This window comes from Dermacentor albipictus, chromosome 8 (assembly GCF_038994185.2).
Source record: "Dermacentor albipictus isolate Rhodes 1998 colony chromosome 8, USDA_Dalb.pri_finalv2, whole genome shotgun sequence".
In the NCBI taxonomy this organism is placed as follows: Eukaryota; Metazoa; Arthropoda; class Arachnida; order Ixodida; family Ixodidae; genus Dermacentor; species Dermacentor albipictus.
Window position 1 is genome coordinate 61,164,066 of NC_091828.1, and position 18,749 is coordinate 61,182,814.

At 50.0% G+C, this 18,749-nt stretch overlaps 2 protein-coding genes and 1 pseudogene across 37 annotated transcripts in view; 2 read left to right on the forward strand and 1 right to left on the reverse strand.

Moving 5' to 3' along the window:
- LOC135915163 (probable pseudouridine-5'-phosphatase) overlaps positions 1–11,246 on the forward strand; it is a 43,656-nt gene extending 32,410 nt beyond the window's left edge. Inside the window, exons 5-6 of one of the 4 annotated variants that reach the window (XM_065448202.2) lie at positions 1,185–1,417; positions 10,329–11,241. In XM_065448202.2, coding sequence (XP_065304274.1) covers positions 1,185–1,417; positions 10,329–10,523 — 428 coding nt within the window. In that variant the 3' untranslated portion in view covers positions 10,524–11,241. Of the gene's footprint in view, positions 1–1,184; positions 1,418–10,328 lie in introns of all 4 variants that reach the window. The other 3 variants (XM_065448201.2, XM_065448200.2, XM_065448199.2) reach the window with 3 other exon arrangements.
- The window catches only part of LOC135915154 (histone-lysine N-methyltransferase PRDM9-like), a 473,262-nt gene that overhangs the window by 165,034 nt on the left and 289,479 nt on the right, over positions 1–18,749 (forward strand). The window lies entirely within an intron of this gene.
- Positions 18,496–18,675, reverse strand: LOC135915194 (U2 spliceosomal RNA; annotated as a pseudogene).

Below are 18,749 nucleotides of genomic sequence, written 5' to 3' on the forward strand. Positions count from 1 at the left end.
TGATGTGACTACTTGACTGCGCAGCCTTTCTGTATCGCGAAGAATCGCAGGTCAACATGGACATCTTTTCTGCTAATTTGTAGCCGACATGTCCGAGCAACTCTCAATAGGCTTGAAGCACTGTAAACGGGGAATTATTTGAGTGAAGTCAACACCAGATGTGGTTATGCTCTTGATCTGAGAGAACGCATTGAACGTACTTTGCAGCTTGCATAACACGGGTTGTCGCTAGCATAAAACACGTAAAACAAATCAGATAAAATATGCACCACGACACGCCAGCTAAAAAGTGATCATGATGCTGTCATCTTGCTGCCGAACGTTGAAAATTAGCTTTATACACTCGAAAGGAGCATTCCATGTATTGAGTTAGAAGAGTGACCATTTCTATAGCTGTGACCATGGCCATGCACCAAAGCTGATACAAATAAGGAACCACTTCCTTCTAACAATGTGTAGTGCTATGTGACGCCTGCTGCTGAAGAGGAATTTCCATGTCCTGGGCCTTGATCACGAGCGGCGCTGGCTAAACCTTCCAAGGCTAATCCTGTACACAAATACCAAACATTTTGGACGGGAGCTTCACTGCTGTAGAAGCACTTGTAACATTGCAATCAGTATTATGAGGCACAGTACACTGTAAGCTGCTATAGGCTCGCCCGACAGACGTCATTACTCACCATCGTCGCTTTGCCCAAGTATGGATCTGCATTCAAGAAAATGGCTGACTGCACAAATGATTAAGCTGTTATAATCTCATACGGTTCTTCTACATACGTGGCGTCTAATTTAGGCGGCTTCTTTTCTGGCAAGAATAGCTGTATACCTTTTCGTTATCCTTTCTAAACACCGAAATAGGTACCCGTGTATGAAAAATTGCGAGATTTTACTGATATTACTTAGCTCTCAACTATAGGTTGCACTTGTCTTCAGTCGGTCTACCTCTCTTGCGTTTCTCTATTTCCCAATTCGCTGGCTCAGTCACAAAGGTAGCAAATAAACTTGCGCTTGTTGGTTAATAATGATATTGGAAATAACGATGGAAATAAGAGAAAGTAAGGCCAAGTAAAATGCACGTAGCGATGACGTGTGTAGCTTACTTTTATACCGCCAACCGTAAACAATGAGATGATTGAAATTTTGGAAGTCCTTCAGCTTAAGTTCTACCTCATATCTGCATGCAGGTGCTGAACGTCTGCTGCGCCACCTACATGCCCACGGTATCCCCATGGCCGTCGCCACTAGCTCGACCCCAGCTTCATTCGCCCTCAAGATGACGCAGCATCAAGACATTGTGGACCTCTTTGACCACGTGGTCTGCTCTGGCGGAGAAGCAAGAGTAAAGCGCGGGAAGCCTCACCCGGAAATATTCCTCGTCGCCGCGTCGAAGTTTGTTGAGACGCCACCTTCCGAAAAGGTGACATGGAATTCTGATGTTTTCAAGCTTTACGACGCCCTCTGACGGCAACTTGTATTGCAGCCAACTGTTCGGGAGCGTCAATTTTTCTTTATTTCACCATTTTTTTACCTGTAATGAAAGCTTCCGCTATTGAGATGAAAACTGTTGTTTCGCTTGGTGCAAGCGTGTTTTCTGCTGTGACCTACGGCATTTCTTGGTTAATTTACATAATTATACTTTGCAGAAGCTTTACTGTATAGGGTTATTCTGCCATTTTTGTCACAAGGGATCTGTGGGTCGCTGCGAAAAAACCTCTATCAAGAAGAAAGATTACAAATGTAGAACGTTACGATATGTAATTGCACACAGCGGTGGCTTCCTGGTAGAGTCACGAATTCTTCGGACAGCTCTCAAACACTTGAGAAAAGCGCATTTGTTGCAGCTTTCGATTGGCAGGGAAGTTCCATAGAAATTTTATTGTTGTTTTAAGCTAGTCGGTAACATGGTGTGCAGAATCGCCAAATCACTATACAGGAATCCCCCGCTTGCTGAAACACAGCAAGCACGACAGCTTGGCTTCTGGGCATGTATATGATTGAAGGCGCTCATTTTATTTGTGCACTATGAGTCGCGTAAAATTTCAGCTTTAAACAAACGTTGTTACACAACTTAGTGCTCATTGTACCTCCGTGCCTGCATGATGATCTTTATCAGTACACAGTACCGTTGCGCTGACTCAACACGAAATGAAAGAAATGAACCGCATTTGAGCCAGCCCTTTCATTTACTTTTTATTGCGAAATCAATTATATGGACACTCCAGGCGCATTTCTACGTCGGCGTCGCCATCGCGGTGAGGTTTTGTGTGAGTGAAAGCGTGGGAGGGTGAGCCGGCGAACGCGGACCGGTGGCGTGCCCTCTCCTCTGGTGCGCGAGCCGATGGGGGTCAGGCGAGGGAGGAGTGGCGTTCTCCGGCGGCTGTCAGGGTGTCTCGATGTTCTCTTCACCCGAGACTCTGGAGCACCTTCTCTGTGCCTGCCCATCCTATGCGCAGGAACACTCCACAGTGATCAACACCTACAGACGCCACGGCCTCCTAGCGGCCACAGAGACAGTGACCTGCTGTTCCCGGTGTGTCCACACCTTCCTGCGCTGCGAAGCCTGCTGGAGTTTATAAGTTCCACGGGAATAGACACCCTATAAGCGCCCGCTACAACGCTGGCAACTTTACTGAGGACTGCCAGCTGTCGCGCATAGTGGAGTCTATTAGGCCACATCCTCCCTCTTTCTCTATCGTCTTTCACTTCCCACTCCCTCTCCCCTGACGACGCTTCGCCGTGCTCTCTCACGGGTTGCAGAATCAAGCGTCCTTCCTTTATTTAGATCACTATCATGTTCTCTTCGCCGCCACTCCGTAGAGAGCGGACACATTGCGGCGTCCGCTTCGGCCTTTGCCACGCGAATTGCGGACGCCGTAGTAGATGTATTTGGCGGACGCCATAAGGACGCGTTGCCGGAGCTCGTGTCTTGAGTGAGTGACGGAGAAAACTTTTATTGTCCGTAATGGGTGACACCGGAGCTCCGGTACCGCTCGTAGGCGTCCAGGGAGCCCGCTGTTACCCTAAGGGGCAGGTGTTAGTAGAGGAAGCGGTTTGCCGCTTCGGCTGCCAGACGGACAATGTTGGCCTGCGCCGCCGGGTCTTCGCTATGAAGGGCGGCCTCCCATGCTTCCTCGTCCTTGAATAAATTATACCCCGGGGAGTAGCTGCACTCCCGTAGGATATGTCTTAGAGTTCCTATTTTATCGCAGAATCTGCAGAATTGGTGCTCCGGATTTCCCGTTTGCGTGAGGTATCTTCATCTGGGAGACATGTGGTTCTTGGCTTGCAGGCGGCGCCAGGTGACTGCCTCTGTGGACGTGAGGGACCTATCCGGGAGTGAAGATTTCCGACGTCCTAATCTGTAGTGCTCTGTGACCTCATGGTAGGTGGCGAGCGTCTCGATCTCAAAGTTAGGTTGAGGCTGCCGTCCCCCCCCCCCCCCCCCCCCGGATAATGAGCGCTCGGGCGAGGGCGTTGGCGGCTTCGTTTCCTGGTACGTTAAAGTGAGTGGAGGCCCGGGTTATGTTGATCCCTCTGTCTATGTTACCTTTCGATATTATGCCGTACGCGTAGTCTGATATTTTGCCTTTTCAGAAATTCCTTACTGCCGATTTTATGTCGCAAGCGATGACCCTCGCGTCCGTACTAACGCACGCTAGGGCGATGGCTGCTTCCTTCGCTACCGTGGCGTCTACTCTGCTTGTATATATCGCGCCGTGTTCTGCTCCGGACCCGTCAACTACCACTGAGACGGAGCTTCCGTCTCCGCCAAGGGTGGCGTCTGTGATGGCAACCATCTTGGGTGGGATTCTCGTCGCGTCTTGTTCTGCCTAGCTTTGTTGCCATGTGTTTGGCTCTGTGCTGGCGTCTTTCTTGATCTTGTTGTGGGTCCATGTTCTCAGGTATCGGTGTGACCATGAGGGTTTTCTTAATTTTCGACTCAATATGGAACGTCTGGTATTCGGTTCCTCTGTTCGCTAGTAGTCCTACCCAGTTTAGTATCTGCTGTCCGGTCTCGGTTAGACTCAGGCGTTCGAGTTGTGCCGTTCTCGCCGCTTCCGCTAACTTATGCCATGTGCTATGCACCCCCATTCCCTCTAGTGCTTCAGTTGAGGTTGAGATTGGTAGTCCCAGTGCCCGTTTCGTGCATTTCTTTATTATGACGTCTTGCTTGTTTCTTTCTACTTTTTTGATGTTAAGGAATGGGGTTGAGTAGCAGATCCGACTCAATATGAAGGTCTGGAGCAGCCTTAACTTGTTCTTCTCCTTTAGCCCTCTTCGTCTGGCCGATATTCTTCTAATGGTGCTTACCACTTGGTTTGCGTGTGTGTCTAGCTTAGCTATAATCGTGTGGTTGTTTCCTGTTTTGCTTATGAGCATGCCCAGAATTCGGATCTCATCTACTTGCGGAATTTCTTTCCCGTCTAAGTCTATCGATATTTTGGGTGGAGATGCGTTGTCTGTCCTTGTCCTGGGCCTGATGATTAGTAGTTCCGACTTCGTTGGTGAGCAGCTCAGCCCTTTACTTTTGGCATGTGAGTCTATGATGTCGACTGCCCGCTGGAGCCTTTCTTCGATAGACGCATCGCTGCCCTCATGGAGCCAAACGTTGACGTCGTCTGCGTAGACGCTCGTCTTTAGTCCTTCGATCCTTCCTAACTTGCCCGGGAGGTCTTTCATAACTGAATTAAATAGGAAGGGGGATAGGATGGCTCCTTGCAGGGTGCCCTTGTTTCCTAATTTAATCTCTTCTGAGCTGAGGCTCTCCATGTGCAGGGTCACTGTTCTCTCCTTGAAAAAAATATTTTACGTAGGTGAAGGTTCTCTTCCCTCCGTTAAGATCTGACAGGCCGTCGAGGATGGCCGAGTGGCTGACATTGTCAAACGCTTTGTTTAAGTCTATGCCCAATATTTCTCTCGTATGTTTGGTCTATCGTTTGTCTATAATAGCGCGTTGTAGTATTAGCATAGTATCTTGAGCGCTAAGGTGCGGTCTGAAACCTACCATCTCGTGAGGCCAGATGCTGCTTTCTTCCGCGAATCGAGTTAGTCGCGTCTGAATTACCTTCTCCATTAATTTACCTAGACACCAGGTCAGTGAAATTGGCCTGAGTTTTTCTATACCAGGGATTTTACCCTTCTTGTGGATTAAAATGATGTTGGCGTGTTTCCGGTCTTTAGGGACTTCCCCTGATTCCCACACTTGCTTCAGATAAGCTGTAAGGTGAACTATATAGTCGTCGTCTAAGTTTCGTAGCATACCGTAAGTGATCTTGTCTGGGCCAGGGGCTGTGTTCCTTTTGAAGTCAAAGAGCCCGGCTCTGACCTCTGATACCAGAATCGGTTCGTCCAATAGGGAATTCTCCGCTCCCTGATATTCTTTATCCGCTGCCGGGCATGCGGAGCCTATATAAATTTCTTTAAGTCGATCGATGAGCTCTTCATCTGTTCCGTCAAATTTGTATCTCGCCTTGATTTGCTCTATGTTGGCGTGGGTTTTGGTGTTTGTGGGGTCTATGAGGTGGCGCAGCATCTGCCACGTGTTGGGACGGCTCATATTCTTCTCTACTTCGTCGCATTTTTCTTCCCACTTCTTCTCTTCTAGTTTGAAGGCGTAGCTCTCTGTTTCTTTATTGTGCTCCGCTATTCTCCTCCTCAGGTTCCGGTTCCATTTCTGGCACTTTAGCTTATTCTCGAGGGTTGTTTTCGATTCCACATATAGCCTGGATTTTCTTATCTATGATAACGCTTAGTTTGGTTAGCATGCTTTCCCCGTGTTCCTTGAGGCGCGCCTCCAGTTCATCTTCGTTAATCTTTCTGTTCATCTTTTTTCTTCTCTCATCTTTTTTGCCCCTCTACCTTCCTTCTTGTGGTGCCCACCATATCTGCCATCATGCTGCCCTCGTCCTGCGTCTCGGGGGCGGCTACTCTCTGGACTGGGGTAAGCGGCCTTGCTAGCGCCGCCTGCGTAGTTCGCACTGTTGGTTTCGTTAGCTGCCCAACTTGCTGTTTAGTTGGTTTACTGTTTCTGTTAGGGTTTTGATTATTTCTCTTAGCTGGTGATTTTCCTCATCTCTCTTTTCTATTTCTTTCTTAAATAATTTGGCTTGTGCCTCTAATTCTGGTGTCCTACCTTGGGAGACCACGCTTGCGAAGCTGACAGGCATACCAGAGTGGGTCCTCTTGTCCCCTGGTTTCTCGAAGCCTGGCCAGTGGGTCTGGTCGTCCCTGGGTCGCGGCCTGGTTGCACTTTTGTCCCTCGACTCGGATCGTTGTTTTTTCACCGCAGGCGGTAGCCTGACCATCGTTGTCGGCCTGCTTCTGCCTGCGGTCGCTCCTCCCTTTTGTTGTCTCCCGTTGTCTAACCCAGTGGGGCTTCCTGTAGAGTTCCCAGCATGTCGGGTCCCCTAACTGATGCTTCTTCCTGCAGAGGAGGCACTTCGGCTCGCAGGCGTGATCCTCCGGCTGATTTCTAGCCCGCAGCCTTTGCAGTGGGTGCTAGTTGGATCTAAGCAGTCGCCTTGCCTTTGTCCAATCTTGCCACATGCGTAGCACGCGTCGTACTTTTTTTATATAGGGGACATGGAATCCATTGACTGAAAAATTTTACGGTGCTCTGTACTTCCAGATCTTTCAAGTTAATGATGACCGATTCGGAGGTTCTTCCTCGTCTTCTTACTACCGTATACGTTGGGTTTCGGGGGTTGTCCAACGCCCTGTGTATTTGTTCTTCCGTCAGCTCTAGGTTAACCCCGCAGATGACGCCTTTGCCCCCCTCGGGCATCGCCGGGTGGGCAGTCATTTCGTTATCTTGTTTCCCGGCTCGGATGTTTTTGATTTGGCAAAAGCCTCTGCCCTTTTCTTGTTCGGGGTTGATATAAAGATTGCTTGGTTGTTTTTGTTGAAGACAGTGTCCTCTTCTGCCATGGGGAGTAGCCCGGCGCCTCCAGGATGGCCTTTCCGGTGAGAACCCCAGCTTCTCCTTTAGACTGTCGATTCCTCCTGCTGGTCGGAGGATAATCTTCTCTGTGCCCGATGGCAGGCGAACTTGAAGCTTGTCTACCGTCCTCTCTGCCATGGCCTTCTTTTTCTTCAAATTTAGGAGTTTTCGTTCCCTTCTTCTTGCTAATACTTCTTCCACCTTCTCCTCCGGGACGTATCTGCCGCCTATAGAGCGGCACCAGCCCTCTTGGCTTTCTTCGTTATCGGCGAAAGCGCCGACGTCCATCTTTTCTCCATCCTCCTCTTTTGCCTGGAGAGGTCTTCTTTCTGCATGATTTCCATCCGAGGACGTTGGCTGGATGCCCCTTCCCGCCGTTTCCGCAGCTGTTGCGACTCCGTTTTTTCGCTCTTCTGCCGACGTCTCCGCCGACGCTGCAACCGCTACCTGTGGCTGCGTCATGCTTGGATCGTTGCGTTCCCTCAGCGTTTCTCTCTTCTGTCGGCGTCTCCGCTGACGCTACAGCCGCTGCCCGTGGTTGCATCGTGCTTGGGCCGGCGCAGCAGCTATGCGAGTTTCTGCGCCATTGGATTCCCTAGGCGCTAGGCTTAGCTGGTAGCGTCGCTGCCTCGAAAATTCAAACTCTTGCAGAGAGTAGAGAAGTGGTCCTACCGTGGTGACGGCGGTAGTTCCGTGATCCCCTGGTGTTCGCAGTTCTTCTCGTTCTTGAATTTTCACTTTAGGGCTTAAAGTTCCGAAGATATAGACATTTACGTCGGAGCTCAGTGTGAAGGCGACTTCTCCACATCGCGCCCCCTAGCGTCCTCTCGTGTTTTGAAAGCAATCCGCGAAGTGGCCAGAGTGTGTACCCGCACTGGCCTCATCTTCAAAGCGATTTTCGATGTTTGCATAGTGCGCGTAGTGCTGGTAGCTTCGTATGCGCTATGCTTTCGGCGTTTCGCTCGCGCTGAAGCGACAGATGCACGGAAGTGAATTCGTTCGCGGCTGTTGCCGCGATTACTAACTCATGCGTTTTCATAGAGTTTCCGCTGTCAACAAGTGACATGTGTTCATCTTTACCTGTGCGCGCGTGGACGTAGAAAGAAGCAGACACAAGGACGTAAAAACAAGGACGTAGAAAGAAGCAGATACGCAACGACAGTGGTGTCTCTGTGCGTCTGTTTCCTTCCATGTCCTCGTTGAGTCACGCTTGCATATTCTATCATTGTTAGTTTACTTAGTAAGCGAATGTTTACAATATTATACGCCCGATAAAACTACTATCCTTCCTTCGTACAGTTATCTACTAATTCGCTATCGCAATCAGTGCTTCGCCTTTCGGGCGGAACTGCGAATTTTTAGTAAAGCGAAAGCACAAGAACCTTAAGAATATGGAGTCAACAGATGGAAGATGCTTGTGGATAGAGATCGCTGGAAAAGACATCCGTGATGCAGTGAACGTAGATGGTGATTACGGCGAAGAACGGGAAACAGGAGAATAAATATTCGACATCTTCAACAACAACTCTACTGCCGCCACATGAAAATTGTCACTTCGATTGCGCTGAATCCCTTTCGTTAACGTTTGACGGTCACGTTTTTTCTTGTAAAGACGCCTAGCTGACTAAATTTTTACTATAGAGGAACAGTCTTTTAACGCGATAGCGTTAAGGAGCTCGTGTCGCAGAAAACCGGTGTCGTCGGCGTCGGTGTCGGCGTCGGTGTCGGCGTCAGCGTTCCGCGGCGTTGACCGTGAGCGATAAATCACGGCAGGCACTCCATAAATAAAAAGCAACTTCCAAGATGGTCTGGGTGGGAATCGAACCAGGGTCTCCGGAGTGTGAGACGGAGACGCTACCACTCAGCCACGATTTCGATGCTTCCAAAAGGTACAAACGCGCCTCTAGTGAATGCGGTGTTGCCTTCGAAACGAGCCGTGGAAAGTTATACTGTGGTGTATATAGGTAATTATGAACATGTAACTTACAGAAGTCGCAATTACACGAGTAGCGAAGTGCGTTTCGCTGCATTTCTTCTGCGCTTTCCGCACACGGAGAGCCATCTTGCGGCAAACACAGAAGAGCCCCTCCTCTCCATGTACGGCGCTGCCCCGACAGATGGCGCGCCACGCGCGCATTGGAGCTGTCGCGGTTCGGACTCTCTCCCCTGACAACGCTTCGCCTCGCTCCCTCCGCAGAATCAAGCGTCCTTCCTTTCTTTAGATCACTATCTCTCTATCTCTCTGCCCGTGCCGATCACGGCGTTTGGCTGGCGTGCGTCATTTCCCCCTCCGGGATACCGAGTTCTTTGGTTCGCTCCGCTTGCTCAGGCGCACGTTTCATTGCTGCGCCGAACGCCGCGTTGCTCGACCATATGGCTCGACGCTCACCGCGTCTGATGCGGGGCGCCTCGTAAGTGATGGCTACCCTGTAGCCCATTGTCTTACACCCATTGGCGGGTCGACGGGAACGCTATCGCGTTCCACTCTTGAAGGCGAAGCTTAAGCGTCCTCCAATTTTTTGCGCTTATGAATGAAAAGAAATGCACACAAAATTTACACGATTGCTCTTATAAGTGCTTCTGTAAAAGGTGTGTGACCTTCAGCAACTGCGCATTGTTGTGTACCATGAAGCAACCATGGTGCTCTCAATAATAGTTGCCTTTTGCGTATTTGACAGCACTCATTTTCATCAGGTGTCGTGTTGGAGAATATATTTTTGCATCATTCAAAAGTGATGCACATCAAATTTCCTGCTAATTCTACCGCGATTTCTTTTAATCAGCCATTAGAACCCACTTTTAAAGGTTTATCGTTTTAACCATGTAGTCTAGCGTTCGTTTTAAGTTAAGGTTCAGGAATAAATATTCCCATGTCTTATTTTTTAATGTTTTGATACTGTTCCCTACCATTTCATTTCGCATAAGTATTGTTTTTAAGGTTCTTGAAATATACTACGCAGGAGGTCCATTCACATGTATTTGTGAATAAGACCTTGTTTACACGTTTTACATGCAATTGATGTCATGAATTTGTATACAATGCACGCACTACTTTATGCGGTTGTGAAACCTTTCCTGATTAAGTGGACAGTGTCGCTGTCAACATATTCTAACACATGGGAAATAGTGCAGTTAACGCACAGATGACGAGCTCGCGGTTTGCTTTGGGCGTGTGTAGCTATAGGCCTATTCGCTCCAAGAAACGTATTCGTGGGTTAAAGAGCTCTTTCATTATAACAAGCGACTGTTTCCAAGGAGTGTTATATCGCTGAATACCGAAACAAAAGACCTATTGTATACGTCCCACTAAAAACCCTAAAGAGGCTCCCTTGTAATCAATTATTATGGTTTAATAAATGTTATTTTCTCTCTCGTCTTTTGACCATAGGTGCTGGTGTTCGAAGACTCACCTATGGGTGTAACGGCTGCTCTGTCCGCTGGTATGCAGGTGGTTATGGTTCCAGACCCTCATATCGACGAAGAGATTCGGCGTCGGGCTACCCTGTGCATTGTATCGCTGACTGAGTTTAAACCCGAGCTGTTTGGGCTCCCATCTTTCAACACTTTCCCACAGAAGAGCTGACACGCTCGTGTAAAGATTGGGACGTGAAGAAGATGCTTCACTGGGGAAGGGGGGGGGAGGCGTGTGTGAGCGTATCACTTGCTACGAATCCAATTCACATTGTGCAAAACGCACCGCTCTTGCGACATTTCCGTTCGCTAACATGTACTCCCAACGCACACGTTGTTAAACATCGGGTAGCATAAACGCGTGTAGGTGAAGAACTGCCGACAATCGTTGCGTCGATGTAGAAGACTCGCCGTTTTAAGCAACGCCAAAGCAAGGAACAGCACTCGGAGACTGCGAACTTAGTTTGGCCATGGCTATTACGCTTCAACACGGCTGCAACCCATGCTTGCTCAATGCGACGCTTATGTGTCGTCCGTGCCAAGATTCGTGACTGATACAAGTATCGGAACACAAGTGTCTCTAAATCGGTCAAGTGTAGAACTTGATTCGTAAAGCTCCTAGCTAGTCAATGTGATCATGCGTTCTGTGCCTCTATACATTTTGCCTGTTTCTCTACTCAAGTGTCCTTCAATTTGTTATTGTTCCGTTCTACCCGACGTCATTTCCACATTTGCGCGACCTGCAGGCATTGCTTGCCCACATGGCGTAATGTTAAACGCAAGAAATACGAGCCATGCTCGAAGACAGCTACGCGGTGGCCAATAGGCAACCGCCATTCGCAGTAATTCATGCTGCCTGGCAAAGCTCCTTTTAAACCTAGCTTCGTTATTTAGTGTTGCGCCAGAAGCATAAATTATTGCAGGTTTCGTGATCCAGAAGAATATACCACGTGGATAACGAACAAAATTATGCGTTAACTCCTTACTGATCCACATCGCGCTGATGCTGATCGCGCTGATCACTGATCCGCAACGCGCATGGATGCGGCTGTTTATTGCATGTGCATTTTCTTCATGATTTACTACGTACGCCATGCGGCGAATATTTCAATAAAAAACTTTACTCGTGAAACTTGTGGGCAAAGGAGTTAACTGCTTCTTTGACATTGTGAGTCAGTCATGAGACCTCAAGTGTTTCAATTCGTTCCAGTATTGATTCCACGGAACTCGCTACACCGTACTCCACTGCAAGTAGCACGCTATCGTTGTTCGCATTGTTGGGAAAAAAATTACTTGAATTTTTTTCTTTAATTTATGCAACACGAATGCATAAGCGCAAATCAGCAGAATACTCATAAGAAATATCTAGGACTGTTCTCGCTCTAATTATTGCAGTTAAATAAAACTACCTGTGGTATTCTACTACACATATGAAATTATCGACCTAGGGCTCCACCCCCCACGCGGATCCTACCACAGCCTATTCCCGTGCAAAATAACGACTTTGTTTCTTCCTCGCACACATATCAAGAAGGTTGTTTAAAACTAGGGATATCATAGCAGTTGAGTATTCAAATTGAATACGAATACCCAAGACAAACTACCTTGGAATAGCTGATAGAATGCCAATTGTTATCTATTTCCTTAACATTGTGCAATATAAAGTATGCATGTAGCCCACCTTCGTTTAGTAAACAAGAATCAGTGATTGTTTATGTTGTTGCATGGATTACAACTTTGCTTTCGCTACACTCAGAAGCTTGTAAATGAACTAAAGTATGGTCGTATCTATAACATTGATCGTATGGTAACATTGATGGTAACGTTGATCGTACTTTAACATCGATCGTAATAAACGCAGGAATAACGCGTCACAATACGTTGTGCGAGCAATCTAAATCACAACAGCAACGCACACGGTATGGCGAGTTCAAGTTATATCTTGATATGTCTAATTCGTCGGAACTACTCGCAGCCTGCCTCAATGTAACGCAAGATGCTTTTAGCAGAGATAAATTCACCGATATTGAAATATTTATTATCTTTATCAGGCAAACAAACCATTGCTGCTAACCACATCATTGCCCAGTGACGCTCGCCACAACCGTTTGTGCCGGTATCGACGTCAACACTTGTTCTGCCATCAAAAAACCAAGTAGCTGCTAAGAGGTTTATTGGCAACGGGCGCGAACGGGTAGCCGTCACAAGCGTTCGGCGAAAGACAGCAACCACGAGCTCATGCCGGTAGCGATGGTGCTGCGGCGCAGGCGGCTACTCTTCTTCGTTACAATCGCCCTCCGCAGAAAAAGGCGCCATCCTGGCGGCTTAAGGCGAAGAGACTACTATTGGGTCGTAGTACGGCTTAAGGCGAGAGACGTGGACAAGTTCGCGGCCGCGATGGCGTAGGTCCGTCGATGGCGTGAGGGGCTCTACGATGTAATTGACGGAGGACGTTTGCTCGAGAACGCGGTAGGGTCCTAGGTACTTTGCGACAAGTTTTGAGGAGAGGCCGGGTGTAGTAGCGGGTACCCGAAGCCATACGAGAGAGCCAGGCAAAAAAATTGGTGCAGAACGGCCGGCAGGTTGACGGGATTGCTGCTGCCACTGGTCCTCGGTGGAAAAAGTGCGGGCAAGCTGGCGGCATTCCTCAGCATGACGAGCAGCTTCAGATAGCGGAGTACTTTCGGACGCGTCAGGTGTATATGACAGAATAGTATCGAGAGTAGTAGAAGGTTCTCGTCCGTATAGGAGAAAGTAAGGGGAAAAACCAGTAGTTGCTTGGGTCGCAGTATTGTACGCATACGTCACGAAAGGGAGAACTTGGTCCCAGTTTGAATGATCAGAGGCGACGTACATGGAGAGCATATCGCCAAGAGTACGGTTGAAGCGCTCGGTCATGCCGTTAGTTTGCGGATGGTACGCTGTACTGGTGCGGTGAACGATTCGGCATTCGTCGAGTAGTGCCTTCAAAGCATCGGAAAGAAAGGCGCGGCCTCTGTCACTCAGAAGTTCGCGAGGGGCACCGTGGCGAAGAACGAAATGTCGTAACAGAAACGAGGCAACGTCGCGGGCGGTGGCAGTCGGCAGAGCAGCTGTTTCAGCATAGCGGGTTAAGTGATCCACTGCAACAATAATCCAGCGGTTGCCTGCTGGTGTGGAGGGTAGCGGTCCGTAGATGTCTATGCCAACACGATCAAAAGGCCGGCGAGGGCAGGGAAGGGGTTGTGACGGGTAGACTTGTCGGGGAGGTAATTTTCGGCGTTGGCACGGAGCGCAAGAGCGAATGAACTTTCTGACGTAGTTATACATGCCTCGCCAATAAAATCGGATGCGTAGTCGAGCATAGGTCTTGAAGAGGCCGGCATGTGCGCACTGAGGGTCTGTGTGGAAAGCGTCGCAGATAAGGTCACGGAGATGGCGGGGTATCACGAGAAGCCACTTGCGACCGTCAGAGAGGTAATTACGACGATAAAGAAGGCCGTCGCGAATGCAGAAGTGGGTAGCCTGGCGGCGAAGAGCGCGCGATGGTGATGAGGTGGATGGATCAGAAAGGATGCTGATGAGAGCACTGATCCAGGGATCCTTGCGCTGCTCCGACGGCATGTTGCGCAGTGCATGAGATGGAACTGTGGGCTCAAGGGCGGATAGGCAAGCGCAGTCAGCGGAGACCGGTGAGCGAGAAAGGGCGTCAGCGTCCGTGTGTTTGCGGCCGGAACGGTAGAGGACGCGGATGTCGTACTCCTGTAGCTTAAGGGCCCAGCGAGCAAGTCGGCCAGATGGGTCCTTAAGGGTAGACAGCCAACAATGGGCGTGATGGTCAGTGATGACATCGAAAGGGTGACCATACAAATAAGGACGGAATTTTCCAAGGGCCCAAATAATGGCTAAACACTCTTTCTCTGTAACAGAGTAATTAGCCTCGGCCTTTGTCAGAGTTCGGCTCGCGTAGGCAACGACATATTCATCAAAGCCCGCTTTTCGTTGTGCGAGTACGGCGCCAAGTCCGATGCCGCTGGCATCGGTGTGGACCTCTGTGGGCGCTGCAGGATCGAAGTGGCGGAGGATAGGTGGCGAGGTTAGCAGGCGGCGTAATTTCGTGAAGGCGTCATCACAGGCGGGCGACCAAGCGGAAAGTTCTTTGTCGCCACTTAGAAGGGCTGTCAGGGGTGCACTTATGGAAGCGAAATTTCGAATGAAACGTCGGAAGTATGAGCATAAACCAAGAAAACTTTGAAGCTCTTTTAACTTCTTTGGTTGCGGAAAGTCGGTGACAGCGCGGAGCTTGGCTGGATCCGGAAGGACGCCGTCTCGTGATACAACATGGCCAAGAATAGGGAGCTTTCGGGCACCAAAACGACATTTTTTTAAGTTAAGTTGAAGCCCCGCGACAGTAAGGCATTTGAGAACTTGCTCGAGACGGCTGAGATGGGTTTGGAAATCAGCGGAAAAGACAACTACGTCATCCAGGTAGCATAAACATGTGTTCCATTTGAGGCCGCGTAAAATATTATCCATCATTCTCTCAAAAGTGGCGGGAGCATTGCACAGGCCGAAAGGCATTACGATGAATTCGTACAATCCGTCAGGTGTCACAAATGCTGTTTTAGGTCGATCAGATGGTGCCAAGGGGACTTGCCAGTATCCGGAACGTAAATCCAGCGAAGAAAAGAATTCAGCTCCCTGCAAACAGTCGAGGGCGTCGTCGATGCGCGGTAACGGGTAAACGTCCTTGCGCGTTATCTTGTTCAGACGTCGGTAGTCGACGCAGAATCGAATAGAGCCATCCTTTTTCTTAACGAGGACGACCGGTGATGCCCAGGGACTGTTGGAAGGCTGCACAACGCCACGCTTGAGCATGTCAGCAACCTGGTGGTCAATGACACGGCGCTCAGAGGCGGAAACTCGGTAAGGGCGCTGCCGTAAAGGTGCGTGACTGCCGGTATCTATTTGGTGAAAAACGGTCGATGTGCGGCCCAAACCGGAAGCATGGCTGTCGAAAGAAGCGCGGAACCTCTGCAGGAGAGCAATAAGCTGGCTTCGTTCTGAAGATGACGTGCCATCGTCGATGGAGCAGTGGAAAGCGGCGAGGAGTGACTGATCAACCGCAGAGTCACAAGTAAGTGCGCCAAGGCCCGCAGAAGTAGAAACGGCAGGAGTGTCAAAGATGCAAAAGGTGTCGACTGGTTGAACAAGGCCTAGGCATTCACCATGAGATAAAGCTAAAGGGCAGGCTGTGGGATTGTCGACGACCATTTTCGTGACGCCATTGCGAAGAGTAAGGAGAGCAAAGGGCAGCGGAGAACATCGGCGGCGAATGAACAGCTCAGAGGGCGTAAAGAAAACAGTGGCATCAGAAATAGCGGCGCACGACACAGGCACAAGCAGGGAAGAGCGTGGAGGGACGGAATTGTCTTCGGAAACAAACAGTTTAACACTGGAAGGGTCGTTGTCGATAGGCTTGACGTCTGGAAGTGCAGAAAGTTCGAGTTCGGCGTGACAACAGTCAATAACGGCGTTATTATTTGCAAGGAAGTCCCAGCCTAATATGATGTCATGGGAACAAGTGGGCAGCACGACGAATTCGACGGTATACAGTATACCTTGAATGAAGACGCGAGCAGTACAGGCAGCGAGAGGCGTTATATTTTGAGCGTTCGCGGTTCGAAGGGAGAAGTCGGAGAGAGGCGTCAAAACCTTTCGTAGTGTGCGGCAGAGTTCGGCGGAAATTACGGATACGGCGGCTCCTGTATCTACAAGCGCCAGGACGGCGATTCCTTCGACAGAGACTTCGATGACGTTGGCTGGAGAGGGACGAGGACTTGGGCATTGCGACGTGAACGCAGTTCGTGCCTCGGGAACTGCGGCCATCAGTTTTCCTGCTCGGTGGACACGGGACGACGCCGCATCGGAGAAAGCGAGCGACGGCGGGGAGATGGTGAGCGGAGAGTAGAGGCGGTTGGGCGGTCAGGGGAAAAGGAAGAGGTAGGAAGGCTGGAAGGCGACGAGGAAAACGGAGCGGGGAATGGTGGCGCCCGCCGGATGTTCTGAAGAGGAGGCATGCCACGACGACAATGGCGCGCCACGTGACCAGCACCACCGCAAGCAAAACATATTGGGCGGTCATCGAAGGTGCGCCACTGGTGGGGGTAAGGTCCGAGCCGCGGTTGAGGATTCGGAAAAGGCTGTCGGTCGGGCAGCGGCATAGGAGGAAAATGCCGGCGGTCGTGAAGCGGCATAGATGGCGGCAAAAATGTCGGTGGTCGATGCATAGAGGGCGGCAGGGGCGCTTGTGGACGAGATCGGGAAACTGCTTCAGCGTAAGTGAGAGGAGCCGTGACTGGTGGCTGCTCAACGGCTGGAGGAACGGCCTGAGAGACTTGTTCTTGAATGAAGTCGCGGATCGTAGGATGCAAAGCAGGGGGTGGTTCCTGGACAGAAGATATCAACGATAGCTGGCGGGCGACCTCTGCGCGAATGAATTCCTGGATTTTTATGAAGAGAGTAGCATGGTTGTAGTCGTCGACCCCAAGGCTGGATAGAGAGTCGGCGGGCGGGGTGGGACGTCGGGTGTGAAGCCGTTGCCTGCGCAACTCGTCGTAACTCTGGCACAATTCGATGACTTCAGCGACAGAGTGAGGACTCTTCGATAATAACATTTGAAATGCGTCGTCCTGAATACCCTTCATTATATGTTTGATCTTCTCCTCCTCTGACATTGACGCATTCACCCGTTTGCAAAGGTCGACAATGTCCTCAATGTAGCTCGTGAAGTTTTCTCCGGTCTCTTGGGAACGTGTGCGCAAACGTTGTTCTGCACGAAGCTTTCTTACTGCAGGCCGACCAAAAACTTGGGTAAAGTTGGTCTTGAAGACCAACCACGAAGTGAGGTCGGCTTCATGGTTGAGAAACCATAGTTTCGCAACGTCCGTAAGATAAAAGGCGACGTTTCTCAACTTGGTAACGTCGTCCCACTGGTTATGGGCACTCACTCGCTCATAAGACGAGATCCAATCTTCAACGTCTTTATCATCTGTGCCGGAGAAGATAGGGGGATCTCGCTGACGCAAGGCACCGGCACAAACCAAGGTGGCCGGCGCCGTTGGAGGAGCTGGAGGAGTGCGTGCGTCGTCGGGCATGATGGGGGGTAGAGTGCGACTCCGAAGTTCCAGGGTGGTCGAAACCCAGCACGTCCACCACTTGCTAAGAGGTTTATTGGCAACGGGCGCGAACGGGTAGCCGTCACAAGCGTTCGGCGAAAGACAGCAACCACGAGCTCATGCCGGTAGCGATGGTGCTGCGGCGCAGGCGGCTACTCTTCTTCGTTACATAGCATATAATCACTGCGGTGCAGCGAAACGCAAAACCTGGCATACTTTTGTTTGGTGTTGCGCATATATTAACAGCGGGAGGGGGTAAAACAAACACTGTCCTAAGGAGAACACACACGTACGTTGGAAACGTGGAGGGGCCACTGGCTGCTCTTTCGCCTCTAGCCTCTGAGCATTGCTGTATGTTACAGAGAAGTGCGCAGACGCTCGTGAGCAGCCTCCTTGCTTCGTTTCGCCCGTACACTACACTCATGAGTGTTCTTCAAGAGGTGCAAGTTTCTCACCTCGACGCATTGTTGTGGCCGTGCAGAAGTTTATTCATTGCTCGCGTGGCTCTGCATGCTGAACCGCCTCCGTACGCTATGAAAAAAGGAAGCAGACGCTGTGGAGGTGCCAGGAGGTTCGACTGGTACCGGCAACCACGCCTCTTAGTCATTAAAGTCAGAGAAGCTCATAATTTACAGTGGTCTTCTCTTCAAAGGTGCGAACACGATCGCGGCTCCTCGTGATTTCTTACTGCCATGTTAAATATGCGTGACCAGCCCTCCGGAGTCCTAAACTTGGAACACAGATCCATGCAGTGTCAACTTCAGCTACGTAGGTGCTTCGTGCTTTTGACATTGTCAGCTAAGGGCTACATCAGCGGGTGATAAAATCGGGACGGAGGCTGCGCAAGACGAAACTCGTGGCATGCATTCTTTTCTGGAATTTTGAGACTTCTTGGCTGAATAACTTTTTACAGTGAAGCTCTATATGGCTAGGGTCTAGAAAAAATTGCGTGTGTCTATAGAGCCGTGTAAATCGAGAATGTAACCCCATGCGTGGGCCGATCACGAAGACTGCAATACAGGGCCGACCCGCGGCGGAGATGAAGCAGGCTGTAAGCATGCCGCCAACTTACAACATTAAGTTTAATATCTAGGTTCAAATAGAGCCCGTTTCAGACATAAAGCTGATAAGAACGGATACTACACCTTTACCCCGTGTCGGCGATGTCTACGTTCACACCACACACTTTTTGTCGGCGTTCCAAGCGCTTGCCTATCTTCATTCCTTCCGCTCTCCCGTGG